The sequence below is a fragment of the Rhea pennata genome, chromosome 8, assembly GCF_028389875.1.
Source record: "Rhea pennata isolate bPtePen1 chromosome 8, bPtePen1.pri, whole genome shotgun sequence".
NCBI classification, from domain to species: Eukaryota; Metazoa; Chordata; class Aves; order Rheiformes; family Rheidae; genus Rhea; species Rhea pennata.
This window is the reverse complement of record NC_084670.1, coordinates 16,174,085-16,190,901: the sequence shown is the minus strand read 5'-3', so window position 1 is coordinate 16,190,901 and position 16,817 is coordinate 16,174,085. Positions and strand designations below refer to the sequence as shown.

The window sequence follows — 16,817 nt, the reverse complement described above, 5'->3', positions numbered from 1 at the left end:
GATTTGTATACAATTTGCGTAAAATAAATCTGTTGCATTTCTCTAAAGGTTGCTGTTTCAAGTTGCTATTTCTTGTTACTGTTTATTTTATTTTGTTTTTATTTCACTGCACTGTTTCTTGCAAGAACGATAAACTAAAATAGTCTGATCTAGGGTAATGTTGAGCTCAACAAACATTAAATGAAAAGCAGCTTATAGCTTTTGAGACTATTTCAATTCTCTATAAAAGGTTTTGTTTTAAGGGAGGGTAAAAAGAAGACATAAGGTATGTAATATTTGGGTCCATAATTATGTTGCTGGTTGCCTGTAATGGTATCAATATTGTTTCTTTTTAAACTCTTTCTATCATTTTAACTAGCTAGTACTGAATAGATTGGGAAAAAATAGAAGTTAACTCTTCTGTAATAAAATATTTTGATTTGGTTTTGCAAAATGTTACTGATGGAAAAAGCATATCATGAAAGTTTGCTGATGAACGCACAGAAGTGAAATGTAGACAGCTGTGGGAATTTATAACTATGCAGTCATCTGTGTATGTATTTGTGTGTGTATATATGCAGTGAATCAGAGAACAGTTGGTTTTAGGTTTTGCCTTTGCTTTGATTTGCTTGGAATATTCTATTCTAGGTTTTAGATATAGTCAAGACAAGTGTTCGTGCAGTTCTGCAGCATGTCTGGAAGGCTCCAGACATTGAAAATTTACATTTGTACCGTCTTTTTAACCGAGTATTTAATCGCTTACTTTGGAGCCATGGCCAAGGCCTGTGGAACTGTTTCTGTAATTCAGGGTAAGCCTATTACATTTATTATCTTAATCTGCCTTCATAACTTCGCAGTTACAGTCTGGGCTGGCATACTTTACTCCTCATTTTCATTCAAGAAAATTTTGTATTACATTGAACTAGTTTAAAAAAATCTAAAGTATAATTAGAAATCTAATAATCTAGGCAAATCATTTCAGTAATGGGAAAAAAAAACATTTAGGAGTCTGTTTCCAAATCTAATAATCTAAGGAAACAATCTAATTTTCAAAATAGCTGAGCTCTAGTTCAACTCCTTCAATTGGATGCTCTGCAGTTTTGAAGCCAGGCCACTGTAAATGTCTAACTTGGACTTACCATCAACAATCATCATTGCCATATCCATTTGATCCCAAGATTTACAAGGGAAGAATTCAGGGACAGGTCCAGCTGACATCTTATGCCAAATGCAATGTCAGTTCTGTGTTCTGCAAATACTAAGTTCAATTTTTTTCTTTGAAGACATTCACTGTTTGTCACAGAAGTGGGGAAGATACATGCAAAGAAGGAAGTGTCCACACTGAAGCAAGAAAAAGGTTTTGGTTTGGGTTGCAAATAAAAGTTTTTTAAAGGGGGGTAGAGAAGTCATATTTAAAAGTTCAGTATCCTACTCCACAAAATCTACATTCATGAAATGGAATGCATTTATGTAAGAATAGGTTTGGAGGAGTAGGTTATAGGTATAAAATCTTCTCTTGCCTTAAACTACTTCACAAAACAAAAATACAAATGTAAAATACATCTTTTTGTGTGCAATATGTTTCATTTTCTCTGTAGACCTATTCACCCAATAAATAATGGCAAGGTTTTTGATTAGCTACCATAAGGTGATTTAGGAAATTTATTAAGAACGAACTACAACAAAAACACATGATATGATGATGGATATTGTATGTGAAGAACATAGAGAGCCAATTCCCTTGTTCATGCATTTGTCACATGTAAAGAATGCATGTAAAGAACTAATTGTTTCACAACAAAATAGACTCACATGTTAAAAATAATAAGAGACTCGGATCTGAGAGTATCTTATATTGTAGTCAGTTACTTTATTTTAGGATTATCTTATCATTACTGAAGGTTTGTTGTTGTTAACTATTGTTTTAACTCAAGCCACTTAAGAGTCTTCATGTTTTTTCGCAGAGATGGGCTTTGCAAGTTCCCACTTAGGAGATCGTGTCAGCCTTAAGGTGTGCTAGAGATAGCTATTGGGAGTGTAGCACAATCCCTAACTATCCAAAAGTTAAAACTAGGGTGAGAAAAAGGTCTCCGTGCTTCCAATCTGAAGCATTTTCTTTGCCTAATCCTCAACAGCTGCAGGGTGGCAATATTCAGACAAGATTCATATACCTCTACTGGCACGAAGAGTCTTCATGCAAGTAGAGGTATATGAAGTAATGAGTCAAACTTGAATTTCTCTTGTCGTAAAATACTATAATTAGCTTCTCTTTTAATAACACTAATTATTTTGAATCTTACTTCTAGTGTCTCCTTTTTGCAAATCTTTCAATATGCATGAAAATTTTCCTTTCAGATTTTGTTTTTTCTTTTTTTTTTTTTTTTTTCCTCTGTAAAGAATGTTGTTTGCTCAAAATCTCTGAACAACTCTGCTGTTCAGCTGGCTCAGGAGAACAGCTTGAGCCAGCAGAAGAGCTTAATGAAGAGCAGGATTTCCCATGTAGCAGTAATTTCATTCATGCGGAACAAGACTCAGCTAACTCCAGAGTGGAGCTAAATTATCTGACAAAGAGCCAGTTCCTTCTAAGAGGGGGTTGCTATGTGAGAGAGTCTAAAAATACTGTGAAAATAATATAAAAATATCCATAATATACCTAATACAGAACACGCAGAAGCAAGAAAACAGAAGGCCTTTTTGTACCTATCCTGTATTCTGTTTGTTCAGTTACAAACGTCATTCTTGCCATTCTTGTTCATGTCCACAGCAGAGAACTCATGACAACACCTCTGCAGCAGAAAGGCAAAGCTCTCATCACTCTTCTTTAGTGCTAATTGTGCCATTTTAAAAACAGATTGGAAGAAACAGTGGGAATTTGTAGAATTTGGGAGACATGTTGGGAAGGAGTGTTGATGTGCTAATTAAGAAACAACATGAACATATGAAAATATATTGAGGAGTATCATACTTCATCTGTTAATTAGATACATACCTTGGGAGAAGAGCAGACTTAAGGTTTCCTCTTACCACTTCAGAGTTCTGCTAGGTGTATGCTATTTTATCAAAAAAAAAACCCCAAAGAAATAAACCCCCCAAAATCAGTGAAATAATCTTGATGTATATGCTTACATAAAGCTACATTTGTTTTACTATATGGTAAACAATTAATAATGGGAAATGGGTAAACCCAGCTGACTTCAAAAGATTTTAAAAAAGAATAGTGCATAATTTATGATATTATGTAGTTAAGCATGATACTCTCTTCTGAATCTTGTGGGAACTCAAAAATTTCTTATTAACATATGGAAAATAAAGTTATAGCCTAACAAACTAAGTTTTCTTAGGTAACAGTACTTTGATTCCTGCTGAATGCAGTATTATAGAGTATGGATTGAATTTGTGTAGCATGGAGAGGAGATTGCACAGGCACATTTATATGAAACCTCATTAAAATTCACATGCATATTTCCAGATCTCAATCTTTATTATTGTGGTGTTAGTAGTATATTCTAACAGGGTAATCATATACCACTGTGCTCATAATCAGCCATAAGCATAGTGAGCTACATACTCTTCTTCAGTGATAAAATCCCTCATAACTATGGGAAGATGACCACAGACCTCAAAGCCCAAAACTTAAGGAATTTATTAGGAAAGTTTCTATCAAGGGATGTTGGTGATTTATAGGTTGAATTAGAATATAATTGTGTAGCGCTGTAAACCTGGTGAAGAAATACTTTGAACTTTATTCTGCTGCTTTCTTCTGGATATCACGTCATAGAGGACAGAATGAAGACAGGAGATTAATTTTGGTGTTAAAATAAATTTGGAGGTTCCCATACAACAATTAATGGGAAACATACGTTAAAGAAAATAGTTCTTCAAGTAGTAGAATTAGTCTACTATTAGATAAAACAGTTTTGATGCATTATAGTCTGTATTTTAAACAATTCATTACATGGATAATAAGTAATGAGTGAATGCTTCTATCACTTGAAAATTATTTGGGCAGTGGAAATTAGGTAGAACTGAACAGTTTCAGCTGGAACACGTTATCTAGACTGGAAAGCAGGCTGAAAAATCAATTAGATATACATGTAGCTCAAGTATGCATGAGCATATTTTACTCATCGGTGTTCGTATTTGTATCCTAATGCAGCATGATTTCTTAAATCTCGCTTGGCCTGAAATAGACATACTAGTTCTTTATTGTGTACTAAAATTCTTTGACTTAAGGATAAAATCCTAACCCTAGTGATATGAAATCTACTATTGATCTCAGTGGGACAAGGCTAAATATCCTGAATGCCATGCTGAACCCGGACAATGGGTACAATGAATTTTCCTTACTGTGTGAAGTGATTCTTTCATAAACAGAATGAAAACTCATGCTTACAAATCATCTGTGGTACTCAGTAATGTTTTGACCAAGAAAGGTTTTCACAGGGGCCATGCTGCCTTTGAAACACATGCAATGATCTGTAATCTTATCAGAATATTGTGCCAAACATAACATAAATGTTCAAAAACAAGTGTTAAGGTCTATGCAAAGGGCTATTGTCATCTTCTGTAATAAAACATAGTTTTACATCAATGTGGTAAGATTTGGAGGGATTTTTTGGAAAGGGAGATGGCTTTTTAGAAGGCCAAAGCACGCTTTTCTACTTTGCAAAAAGGAAAGCTTCTGTAGATACACCTTGGAATTTGCATTTATTTGAAAAAGACCAACTCCATTTCTTCATCTAAATGATCAGCCCCATAAGACCAGATGGAATACTAAGTAGTATTTTAATGACTAAAATGAAGAACTCTCTTCTTTTCACTGTTTGATAGCTCATATGGAGAACAGGAATGTGATATGTTTCTATTCCTCTTTTGGCTGAATGCATGAAACTAAGCAGTCATTTTGAACACTGTTTAACATATACTTTGCATTTAGTATTCTCTTATTATTATGATGGACTTGCATTAAAATTAAAATATTATGCTGTACAGGCACTTAGAAATTTTTTACTTTTATTAATTTCTTTAGTATCACACCATATTCACATGCAGGAGGTAGCATGTTAAAAATAATCAGTGTTTTCTGTTATTCCTGTTGGAAGGCACCAAAACCAAATTTCTAACGGTAAATCTTTGTGTTAAACCTAAACAATGGCCCTATAAATGCTTTAGGGGACAGACCAAATGAAAAAAAATACTTTGTGGACATTCAAATATGAAGATTAACCTTTTAATTTGTGTTTTGTACCCTGAGCATCTGCCAGTGTTTGTGTTAAATAGTATAGGCCTTTCCTGTAAACAGGCAAGGTCGTGCTTTTTCTCTTGTTTCTCCATTGTTAAATCTGATAAAAGCTGTAAAGCTCTTAGATTGCCATCTGTGACAGAAGCATAAAGTCATGTCTGTTTCCATGTCAACAGGAGCTCTTGGGAAACCATATTCAGTAAAAGCACAGAGGTGGTGACTCCTGAGCAACTCCAGTGTTGCCAACGAGTAGTACAGCTTTGCAAACACTGCCTGCTAGTGGTGTACAAATACTCAACAGATTCAAGAGGTTCCCTGACTGGAATTAGCCCCAACTGGGATGATACAAGGTACACATTTCAACATTCTCTATTCCCTTCCTTAAATTATAGCTATAAAGGATAATAATGGGACTGATTTCAGGCTCTACTGCTACAACCCAGAGAAAAGCCATTGGAGTAGTTGACTGTATGTTCCAAAAAAAACTCTCCCCAAAACAAAAAAAACCCACCCAATGTTTCCCTTAATTCTCAGTTTCTGCCATTCTAATATCTCTTGCTCATTCATGAAGTACTACTAACAGGAGACTTGTTATACGTATTTTGTGTAAAACTACGCTTATTAAAGTCTTGCTTGGCAATTGCCCAAGTAGTCACAGCAAAAAGGACATAAGGTATTTAAGTGAACTGAAAATTTCCTTTCTTCCCCTTCTCAGATCCCTCAAAGTCACTGATTCCTGATTTGCATTCCTAGAGGTATCCTAACGTGTATTATACTTCGGGCTTCACATTCGCAATTGGATCCTATAGGGGTACAGCTCCAGCAAGGGTCAGGTAAGTGCCATCTGATTTACTGTATTGCACAGTTTTGCAAAGTTGATTTCCAAAACCTGCAGATTTAAAAGGTTTTATTATTTCATCTTACAGAGCACAAAATATATTAAACCTTGCAAAACAGCATTATATAGTAAAAAAAATTATTTGGCACTTACCCGATTCTCCATTGGCTGGTTTAGTTTTCCAACTGAATGCAATAAGGATTATCATGTTGTCAGTACAGGGATTACTGAAAGTGCTCCAAATGCAGGAGTTGGTGGTCTGCAATTTAACAGTCTTAGATGGAGAATTAAATATAAGTTTCAAATCACTTAGGTTCCAGATTCTATTCATAATGGCAATTTGGATTATTTATATATATAAACTTACACGTGTTTATACGAAACATCTTACAAACATCATTTCATAGAAGGACTTTGAATTAAGAATATCATATGAGAAGCAAACCTTTGATATATTATCCGTTAAATGTACATGACTTAATTGCTTACTTGCTGTATCTCAGACTAGTTACTTGATATACTAAACTCATTTGTTACTATCATATGAATATTAAGGTGCTCAAACATGATTTACAACCAACTAGAAACTGAATGTTTTTGGCCACAGCAGAAGTATAAGCATCTTAACCACAAGACAAGTCATATTCAATATTAATCTATATTGAACTATAGCAAAAGTTTGATAAAATCATTTGGTTATGACTAGAAAATCTTCAAGCTTGAAGTCTTTATTGCTTCTACTGTTAATACTGCAGAAAATTTTTCATCACAGACAACCACAAACTCTTCAAACTGATCAAATTACTCTAATGTCCTGCAGCTAGCAGTGTTGCATTTGCAAGGTGGTGAAATGGGTGATCCAATGGTACTTTTTCATCTCCAGTTTGTGTTCTGATGCCGAACAGAAGTTTATTCATAAATTTGAAAGGCTAGAAGGATCTATGCACTAAATATCTGTATTTTTTGTCAATGCAGTTGTCATGACAACTATGATTGATTAAAAGTTATAGTCTTCATATTAATCTCCATGAATGTTACAGCTATCCTGTGGATACAGCACTATGGTAGTTAACCATGACACTCTGAATTTATAAAACTGAATATGTGTGTGGAAATAAATGCTGTTGCCCATTATGCCCCACAATATGTAAGATAATGAACTATTTTTCTAGAAATGGGCAAATTACAGTACCATTTCGCTTTTCATGGAAGTTTGTTTTTAATTTTTCAAGGAAATTTTATATAAGGATCTCAACTACTACTGATAGTTTTCTTGTCTGAAAGTAAAATTGTGTAAAGCGCAAGAAGAGAGCAGAGTATAATTTAACAAATGTACAAGATTTTTCAAGACTTCTAAAAATCTAATTTGTAGAACTTTTGTAGATTTTTTTGAGCAGAAAACTATTTTTAAGCTTTATTTTTATGACTAAAATTTTCAAAAATTGCAAATTGATAGCTCTTTAGATGGGAAAATCTATTTGTATAGGGAGAGAGAAAAACAGGTATAATGAAAATAGAGACACAAACTTCTTTCTTTGTTACTTTTCAAATTCTCAATCTCAACTCCTAATGGTAAATCCAATGGATGTGATGGAGAGAATGAATAGGAATGTTAATGTACATGATTAATTCTTTTCTTAAAAAAATTAAGATGTAAATAAAAAATGAGAACTCCCAAACTATACCAAAATCTCTTAAAAATAATAGCAAAAAACAAGATTGAGCTTTCACATTATGATAAATTCACCTGTATTACAAAATATAAGATACATGGAAACTGCCATCTACTCTGAGATTCTTACAGCTTGCTAAATAATGTTATGCATAGCATACTCTCTAAGAAGCATTAGAATTTTTTACTTGTATTGTCAAGCAAATGTAGGACTCAGTTTTGTGGGGTACTGAATTGTCAAGCCTCAGCTCTCCACCAGACTTTCTTGGTAGAGTTTTTTGATAAATTGATTTGAAAAAAAGAAAGATAAAGTTGAATTGGTGACTAGCATTTGATAATAAATGCTTTTCTCGAGAGGTAAACAAACCAAATATGTACACTTTCAGTGTATACATTGTTTCCTATTAAGAGTTGTGACATTGCTCCTATCCATGTATTTAGTAGAATTACTCCTTTAACTTATTCATGATTAATTTATAATTGCATTATTAATAGAATGATGCAACAATTTTTAAGCAATAATTTATACAATGTGTTGTGTTCCATTCTAACACTGCACATCATTCCTTATGAAATTCTGATTTAGTACGGATGTTATTTTTGCACGCTTACTGGGCTCATCTAATGACTTCTGTAATTAACTGTTAGGAAATGATAATACAAAATAGAATTAAGAATGAATATTAGACATACAATAAATTAATTTTTGTAGTGTTATACAAAATATAGGCTACATTGCTGCCTGATTTTGAAAAGTAAATAGTCACTGATGTGACTTACTAGGTTGTAGCATCCTTGTTTCCTGTTTAACTAGAGTGGTGATGATGGGATGTCTCTTTTTAGGGAATCAGAGCTGGAAAGTGAAGGGTTTTTTTTCTTTTTTTTCTTCCCCTTAAATGACTTTTTTTTTTTTTTGCAATTTAATTTTTTATAAGCTAGTTAACATAAATTGCAGTTTTTGCACAGTTTAAATTGAACAAATATTACTCTAATAGTGTTTTCATTCAGTGAGTGAAATCTAGCTTTTGACTGCAGTGTTACCAGGATACTACTGTTTTGTTTACTGGCTTGTTTTAAAAATAAAGGACTGGGAAGATGTTTGATTGTCTTACAGCATTCTGTAATTTTGCCTGAGCTAAGTATCTGTTTCCTAAATTAGCTAATGCCTAATGTCCTGTACGTTACAGAAATGATATTTATTGTGCATAATTTCTTGCATACAACAATTAAAAGGTATAACACATGAACAACTAATTCTTTTGCTCTTGAATGTTACTTTGCATATAAATTCTGCTCTATTTTTCATATCATTTCTAGGTATTTATTGCCAGGATCTTCTCAATTCTTCGTGAAATCATCTTCATCCAACCTTAGCTGCAGTTCGTCTGGAATGCCTCGTCCTAACATTTTGTTTACACACAGATATAGCCACTTGTGAAACAAAAGGAGAATTGCTGTTCCTTGTAAATAATGGCATTCCATTTTTTTTTTTTTCAAATTAAAATGTGTGATGGAGCGGAACATAAGTATTGTTATATTTACTACCATATTATGATAACATTTAGCTGAAAACCTGTTGCAAAAGCATAGCCTTTCCTGAAACATGATAAACTTTAAGTTGTTTACACACATATGTGAATGTGTAGCTCTTAGTAGGTTTATAAGGAATTCCTTCCTATTAGAAATGTTATTTTTGCTGAAGAATATATAAAATGGAATTGACCTTAAGATCTTATTACAGTATTACAATATTTTATAAGTAGAATACTTTGACTTAAATATCTATTGTAAAATACACTATTTATTGTCTCATATGTAATTGATCCTTTAACAAGATGGATGATTAAAAAACTGTAGTAGAACAGTAGAACAGTAATAGTCATTGAATGTAGTCTGCTCATTTCTAGGACACGCAAAAATCCCTCAAACTCTACAAGCTAAATCAAAGCAGACAATTGTCTTATTTCTCCTCTGAAACTACAATAGATATTTATTCACGTTATCTTTCTTTAAGGAGATGGTATAGTATCTTTTAGTCAAAGTCAAGCCAATCCAATAGGCAAATATTAAAAATATTAGTTCTGGCATTCAGTTTCTAATTGGATTCTTGTAATAAACCGGAAGCCAATGTTTGTTACCAGACTTTCATTCACATTACCTATGTCTTGTGCCTTTAAGTTTCCTTTGGGAGCAAGCAGCCATCTGCAGCTCATACAAGCATGCATAGTGCATAGTTTTTCTGTTTTACTGCACAAATGGTAAAGCAGATATTTTTAGAAATTACTGCAGTTATAATACATTATTGAACCTTAAACTAATTGGTTTGATGTAATTTTTAGCATACAATTCGGTATGTGCTGTGGAATGTGTCCTGGAAAGGACAATATTTTCTAGCCTTGCTGACTCCTCTAAATGCTGGAAATATGATTCATTGGAAAGCTCTTTTTCAAATTCAGCTTACTGGGCTTGGCTGAAGGGTGCAATAAGAAAATGACATAAATCAAAGCCAGAGCAGGAACCCAGTATTAACAGGATTTGTAACTGCAAAACCTCATTCAGGTATTGCTACATACACCCATTCATCCCGTTCAGCATTGTACCATGTGGGCATTACTCATTATATATATAACTATTAAAAATTAAGTTAATTTAGATTTAAAAATGAATTAGATTCTCTAATAGAGTAAAGAAGAGGGTAGTTATTACTTACCAAAGACCTGTTTACTTTTCAATAATGTAACCTTGAAATTTTGTTTGGAAGTTGTCAATGTATTTCAGGTAATTAAAAAATAATAATTTAGGAGATAATTGTCCTCAGGAGTGAGTACGTTAGGTTTTTGATATCCAGAGATTTAAGACAAATTGAGACTGAAGTTGTCCAGAATTTAATTTTTTTAAATCGTAGTCAGAGCATGCGTCAAACTGGGAATTTTGGTGAGATTTTGATGCTTGTGTTGTAGTGCCCCAGCTCTTGAATTGCAGGATACATCATAGTAAGACTATTTGTAAACAATTAAAAAAACTCTGAGGTTAATCAGGTATCAGCAATCCTCTGTTCCTGTTAAGTCTTTTCCATTTTCAAGGTAACAGTAGTTTTGTAATATAGTATGTTCACATCAATTCACTTTGTATGTCTCTTTTGGCCCATACACTGACTACTGATAAAGCATATTGTGATTATCTGTAAGATCTAATAAAATCTAAAAATTCTATCTTCTTGGGAGTGGCTTCCACTGTATACTACTTTTGGCCATAGGGAGAAAAACAGCTTCCAGCTTAGTCTGCCAAACTAAAATGGAGCCTTAGGATAGTACGTTCATATGCCTTTTTAACTATGTTTGCATCAGTATTCTCAGAATCAAGTGCTGTACAGAATATTTTGCCAGCAGAAAGTGTGCTGCTAAGTATAGCTGTACAGTATGGCTAGATCTAGGAAAAAAGTCTCATATATATCTAGCATGTACAAAAGTTTACCAGGTGGTTGGTTTGAGTTTTCAAAAATCAGGTAGTTTATGTCTGATATTAGTATGTTCATACTTCTGATAGCTCTTCCTGGCTATAGTACCACTGTACTATGCTCTAATAATGTGTAAATCACTGTTTAAAATAGGTGTAGTCCTACGTTGTGCCCCGCTCCCCTGAACGCTTGGGTATGTTCTGCAGGTGAACTGCAGGCTGCCCCTGCAGGCTCGCTCTCTGCAGTACCGCCGGTGCAGGCATTTACCCCCCTCACTCCACCAAACAGCTGCATTTTAGTCCTGTCCTTCAGAGATCGCACAGATCAGCTGGGCCTGCTGACTGCGCTTGATGAGCTCTGGTCTTGGGTCTCTCGCAAGCTCCTCGGTGGCTGAAGCCCTTCTGCCTGATGCCCAGCTGGTCCCCCGGCCAGTCGTCTTCGCCCTGCCATCACGCCATGGCTTGGCAAGCAGCGAGTTGGTCAGAGCCGGAGGTAAGGCCAACCTCTTAAATGCCTTTCGTGATACAACAGGGTCTCGTCTGTGTTTCTAAGTTAAACTGGTATCGTAATGAGAAGGAAAAGAACACAGATAAAATTGTACTGGAGATCAGTCTGCACGCGGTGCCTGAAGTAGGGTTAGCGTGTTGTGACAGCACACGATGGACTGAGGAGGGAGCCCCCCCACCGTGGAGGTAGGGCGCGCAGTGCCCGCGCCGCAGGAGCTGGGCGCTTTCAGGCGTGCCGGCGCGGGGAGGCCCCGGGGACGGGGCGCGCAGCCACCGGGGAGCGGCGTCCCCGCGGCGCGCCGCTGGGCGCGGGCCTCGCCGGCCCGCGGCGGGGGGCAGGCGCTCCCTAGGCTCCCTCGCGAGGCTTTATTGATTGATAACCTAAATCTCCAGAATCCTGCCGACAGTATTACCTTTACTGGAGAGTCTTCCCTTCCGCGACGTTAATGCCCCGTTACGGGAGGGCGGCGGCGACGCCGTGCCCCCGGCCGCGAGCCTCGCAGCCTGGCGGTGGCGGGAGCTGATCGTGGTGGGCAGGGGGCGGTGGGGGAGCCCGGGTAGCCCGGCCGGGCAGGCGCCGGGGGAAGCGGCCTCCAGGGCCTCCCTGCGCAGCGGCGGCGGTGGCGGGGCCTGCCGAGGGGCCTGCTCTCTGCGGTGCTTCGAGACGGCAGGGTCACCTTCCCAGAGGTAATTTAGTCACTTTTCCTCACAATTTTTAGTCAGGCTTTCCCAGAATTGATTTTGTGGTAATTTCTTGCAAAACCTCTTTAAGTACCGCCAAAACACAAGAAGCGGGACAGCGGGTAATCCTGGTTAGCACTGAGGTGGCTATGTGGAGAGAAAACCCGGGATGATAACGGCAAAGACAGTGACAGCAAACTAGCGTGTTGAGCGGGTGTCCAAAAGGAGCCAGAAACTCACTGGGCTGATGTAAAATAACATCCCAGCAACTGCGTTTTTCTCACGGAAGTGGTGCGCCGCGCGGGCTTCTGGCCGGTCGCCGGCGGCGCAGTGCACGCCTCGGCACCCCCGAATTACCGCCCGCCCCGAGCGTTGCCCCAAGAAGCCGATTCACGGCCTCGTTCGATGGGCGCTCGCACTGTGTGAAAGATATTTTCACTTTAGAGCGGGACGAACAGCAGTGGGGTTGGACTCAGAAATACCAATTACAACACCTTAAAAAGAATTCGCGCTTTGTTTGTGGTGAGAAGCAGTTCTTGCCCTGCGAGAGAGCGGCCTGGTGGCATCTGCGCTGTTGGTCTTCAGCAGAGGCAAATCCCCGCGGAGGTCCGCAGCGGTTCTGCTTGTGAGGGCTGCAGAACGGCTTCCAGGCCCGTCCAAGGGGTGCTGCTCTCTGTAACGAAAAGCCACTGGTGTTATTTGGTGTGGTGAATACCCCTGTATCTGATCTGTGCCCAGGAATATTTAGTTTTCTGTTGAAAGAAAGAGCATATAAAACTGCTTCAATTCTTGGTAACAAACTTGGGAGTCGAAGTACAAAGTCAGAAAATACATTTTTGAAAGCAATGCTTTGCCTAAGTAATATTAAAGGAAACATCACTTAAAGCACGTAATAAAGGCACCCATTGGTAGATGTCAGCCTTGGAATAACGGTCCATCTAGCAGGGAATGTCTTGCCTCATTATAGAAAAATTATAGTCTTCAGTTGTTCCTCCACTGTATAGGAAAATAAACTTGTACATGGGGCTCTAAAAGTTCATTTGAGTGATTTCTTCGTTGGGCTAGGAGACCTGGAATAAATTCACTCTTAAATATAAAAAACACAGTTTACAACTTGCTCCATATCTTTAAGGATAAGGATTGAATTATATTGACAGTTGCATAATGTCTAATTTAGATGTTAGTGAATGTGAATATTTGCATGCTAGTGGTGTTAAAATAAAAATATGAGCAAGCATATGATGTTAAAACAGTTAACTTGAAGGTGTTGCAATTATTGCCATTTTCAGAAGAAGATAATTTGCTGCTAAATTACACTTCAGCATTTACTAAGAACATTTGTAATTTTTTCTGTATGTGGTAAAATTCCTATGCATTAGTTGCTATTTGGCTTCAGTGCTCTTTGTTCTGTATCAGCCACCTCTGTGCAGTTTCCTGTATCGCTCAAGTCTTGTGTTAACTCAGAAGAGCCTTTGCTGAGATGTAAATACTGCGCTTAGGACACTTAAGAAATTCATAGAGAATTCAGTGGTAATTTTATGGTTGATCTCACTGTGGACGGGGCAGATTTGGCTTGTAAGGATCCAAGACTTGATACATTCTTTTATATATTTTTATATATATATATATATAAAAAATTGTTTTTTTCCTTTAAAACAAATAGCATTTACTTAGTGAGGAGAACTCTTATACTTACTAACCTTAAAATTCCCCTCCTTTCACAAAACATGGTAAAACTTGTAAAATAGTACCGTTAAAAGTGCTGTGTGTGGCCTTTAAATGCCCTCTGGATGGCTTCATCTGTTCTTAGTGGAAAAGAGCAAAACGGAGCCTGGCCTTGACTGAAATGGTGTCTGATGCTGATCCCTGGGCGTCTACTTTGTATTCCGTGTTGGCTCCAGCACAGCACTCTGTCACCCTTTGCAGCTGCTCCTGTCAAAAGTTAGCAGACACATCACGAAGGGTGGGAGAGCGTTAGGAAGTGACCCATAGCTGCCTTTCCTGCTGCGCTCTGATCAAGCGACTGGTCACTGCTAGTGCAGTGCAGTTTCTGCTGAGCTCTGTTGGGCACCTTGCTGCAGCGGGGCTTGATGCCGTACGCAGTGCTGTTGCCATGAAGGACTGACACTGAAAGCTGAGGAGGTGCTTGTCATGAAGTAAGGTCAAGTCCAAAACAGCTGAGAGAAGTCAGGATGTCTGGTGGGAAAATGCATCCTTCTGCATTATAGATTTTTCTTGGGCCCATTCTTGGGGAAATAATTTGCTCAGTCATAGCAGAACAAAAGACTATTTCATTTAATGCTATATATGACTTTTAATGGAACAGCATTATGTCATCTGGGTGTCTGTAATATTATACTTATTCAGTTGTTTCTGCCACAATTCTCCACAAGTTGCTGTCTCTCTTAGAAAAAGTTTCTAACCTGGGTGTAGAGGAGCCTGTATATCCTAAATCTGAGCTTTCCTAAGCAATGTGAAGGGGGGTGGAGGGAAGGAGGGGGAAAAAAAAAGAAGAAGAAAAAAAAAGAAGAAAAGTCAGGTTATATCTGTATTGCAAACTGCTATGTATTGCATAGATTCTTGATCTGACTGCAGGAATTGGAAGTGGTCTGACTGTCATAGCAGAAGAGATCTCCATGAGATTAATTTGTTTTGCTAAGAGAAATGCAAGTCTGAGTGGTACACATCTGTACTCAGTAGTATACTGAATAACATATGTGACACAGGAGTAAATGGAGGTGAAAATTCAGTACATGTTTGCAGGGATATGCACCTGCACTCCAAGCAGCCTTTGCTCATAGACCCATTTCTACTGAGTGTTGGATGTTCTCAGCTTTCACTGAGGTCAGTTCCTTACACCTCTGAAGCTGCTTGCTGTTAGAGATTTCTTGTGTGCCACATACAGCCACAGGTTTCGTTAGTACAAGCTTTTCATCGTTTATTTATTTATTTATCTAACTAGTATGCAGTATTCCTTACAAATGCAGCAAACTGGTCGAACAACTAAGAGTTTATAAGAAGTGGGAGAGATTGTCCTGTGCAGAGAGCTGTGCTTTTTCTGGTACCTGAATTAGTAGCTGTCAGTGTGCGATGCAGACTCCTTTTCAGTAACGGGCCATGCTGATAAATGGTCAGCAATCTTAGAAACACGTCGTGTTTGTGAGAGCTGGCTTTCTTCCAGCACCAGTTACCCTTTCCCATTCAACTCTGTTTGTTAGGCGTTTGGAGGCATTCTGTTAACTAAAATAATTGGGAATACAGTGTTTTATTTCCTCTTGTAGGGTTTGTGTTGTTAATGGGAGTGAACTCCTCTTTTGCACAATTGTTTAGGGTTCAAGCCATTTTTTTTTTTAATTTCTGATTCAGAGGATGAATAAAGTACTTGCATTAAAATGACATAGTATTAGACAGATATGCTATAAGGGCAGTTTAAGTTTAGTCACATTACTGTCACTTATTTTAGTGTTTAATACATTATGCAACTCAGGACAATTGAGAAAGTTTACTGGCATATTTTTAGATTTGGAAAATAAGATCTTCTGACACTTAATTTCTATCAGCATTGATAAGCTAGATCTGACAGCATCTTTTCGATCATTGTGTTAACTTAAATTTAATTTGCAGGAACGTTTGTAAGAAAAATCAGCATAATTTCCTAAAACTATGTTGTTGTGTTATACCCAGTGTGTCTGTGAACTAAACTTCACTATATCATGTGCCAAATGTGGCATCAGTGTATACCTTTGCCCACAGTTGTTTCAGAATGTGTTCCTCTCCTGTCACTGTATCCTTTTTTTTAACATATAACATGAGCCAGAGATGACTCACTTCTCCTGCCTGTGACATGCCTTTTGCTCCACAGATAGACCACTGAGTTTAATGATAGTTTGATCTTAATTCCTGAATATTAGAAACCTAGATAATAAGTGATTTTTTTTGAGAAAGTAGAGTGTAGTGCAGTATTCTATACTTACCAGCTTGCTAAGTGTTGGCATCTTGTTTGCTCACATTGTAACAGTTTTCACAATAGCCAGGCTGAGTGTTCTCTTAGAGGTGCAACAGTTCGGAGGACTTTCTCCTGCCAGTTCCACCTGCCGAGTGATCAGGTGCTGGAAACAGTAGATGTTGTATGTCTTATAGCTTCAAAATATTAACAAATCTGTTCTGAGGAAAAGATTTAATAGCAATGGAAATTAATAGTTCATGTGAAACAGTGTTCAGACTGTCACAGTATGTTTTCTTATTTGTATTTGAATACAAATGTTTTTACAGAAAATACATTTGAATTGTCCAAAAAATATGCAATTAACATACTTTGTAACATCACCACGTGATATATATGCATAGAAATCTTCTTTCAAATGCACAGATACATGTGTTACTAATGATAGTGGAAAACCTATTTAGCATTACAGAGCTGAAGTAATCAAATAGTTACTCTT

The 16,817-nt window shown here is 37.2% G+C and overlaps 1 protein-coding gene across 4 annotated transcripts in view; it reads left to right on the top strand.

The window, feature by feature from the left end:
* TTLL7 (tubulin tyrosine ligase like 7) overlaps positions 1–10,945 on the top strand; it is a 77,155-nt gene extending 66,210 nt beyond the window's left edge. For 2 of the 4 annotated variants that reach the window (XM_062581784.1, XM_062581785.1), the window contains 3 exons: positions 628–788; positions 5,398–5,571; positions 9,049–10,945. In XM_062581784.1, the coding sequence (XP_062437768.1) occupies positions 628–788; positions 5,398–5,571; positions 9,049–9,169 (456 nt within the window). In that variant the 3' untranslated portion in view covers positions 9,170–10,945. Of the gene's footprint in view, positions 1–627; positions 789–5,397; positions 5,572–5,936; positions 6,055–9,048 lie in introns of those variants that run through there. The other 2 variants (XR_009959140.1, XM_062581786.1) reach the window with 2 other exon arrangements.
* Positions 10,946–16,817: the final 5,872 nt, after the last annotated feature.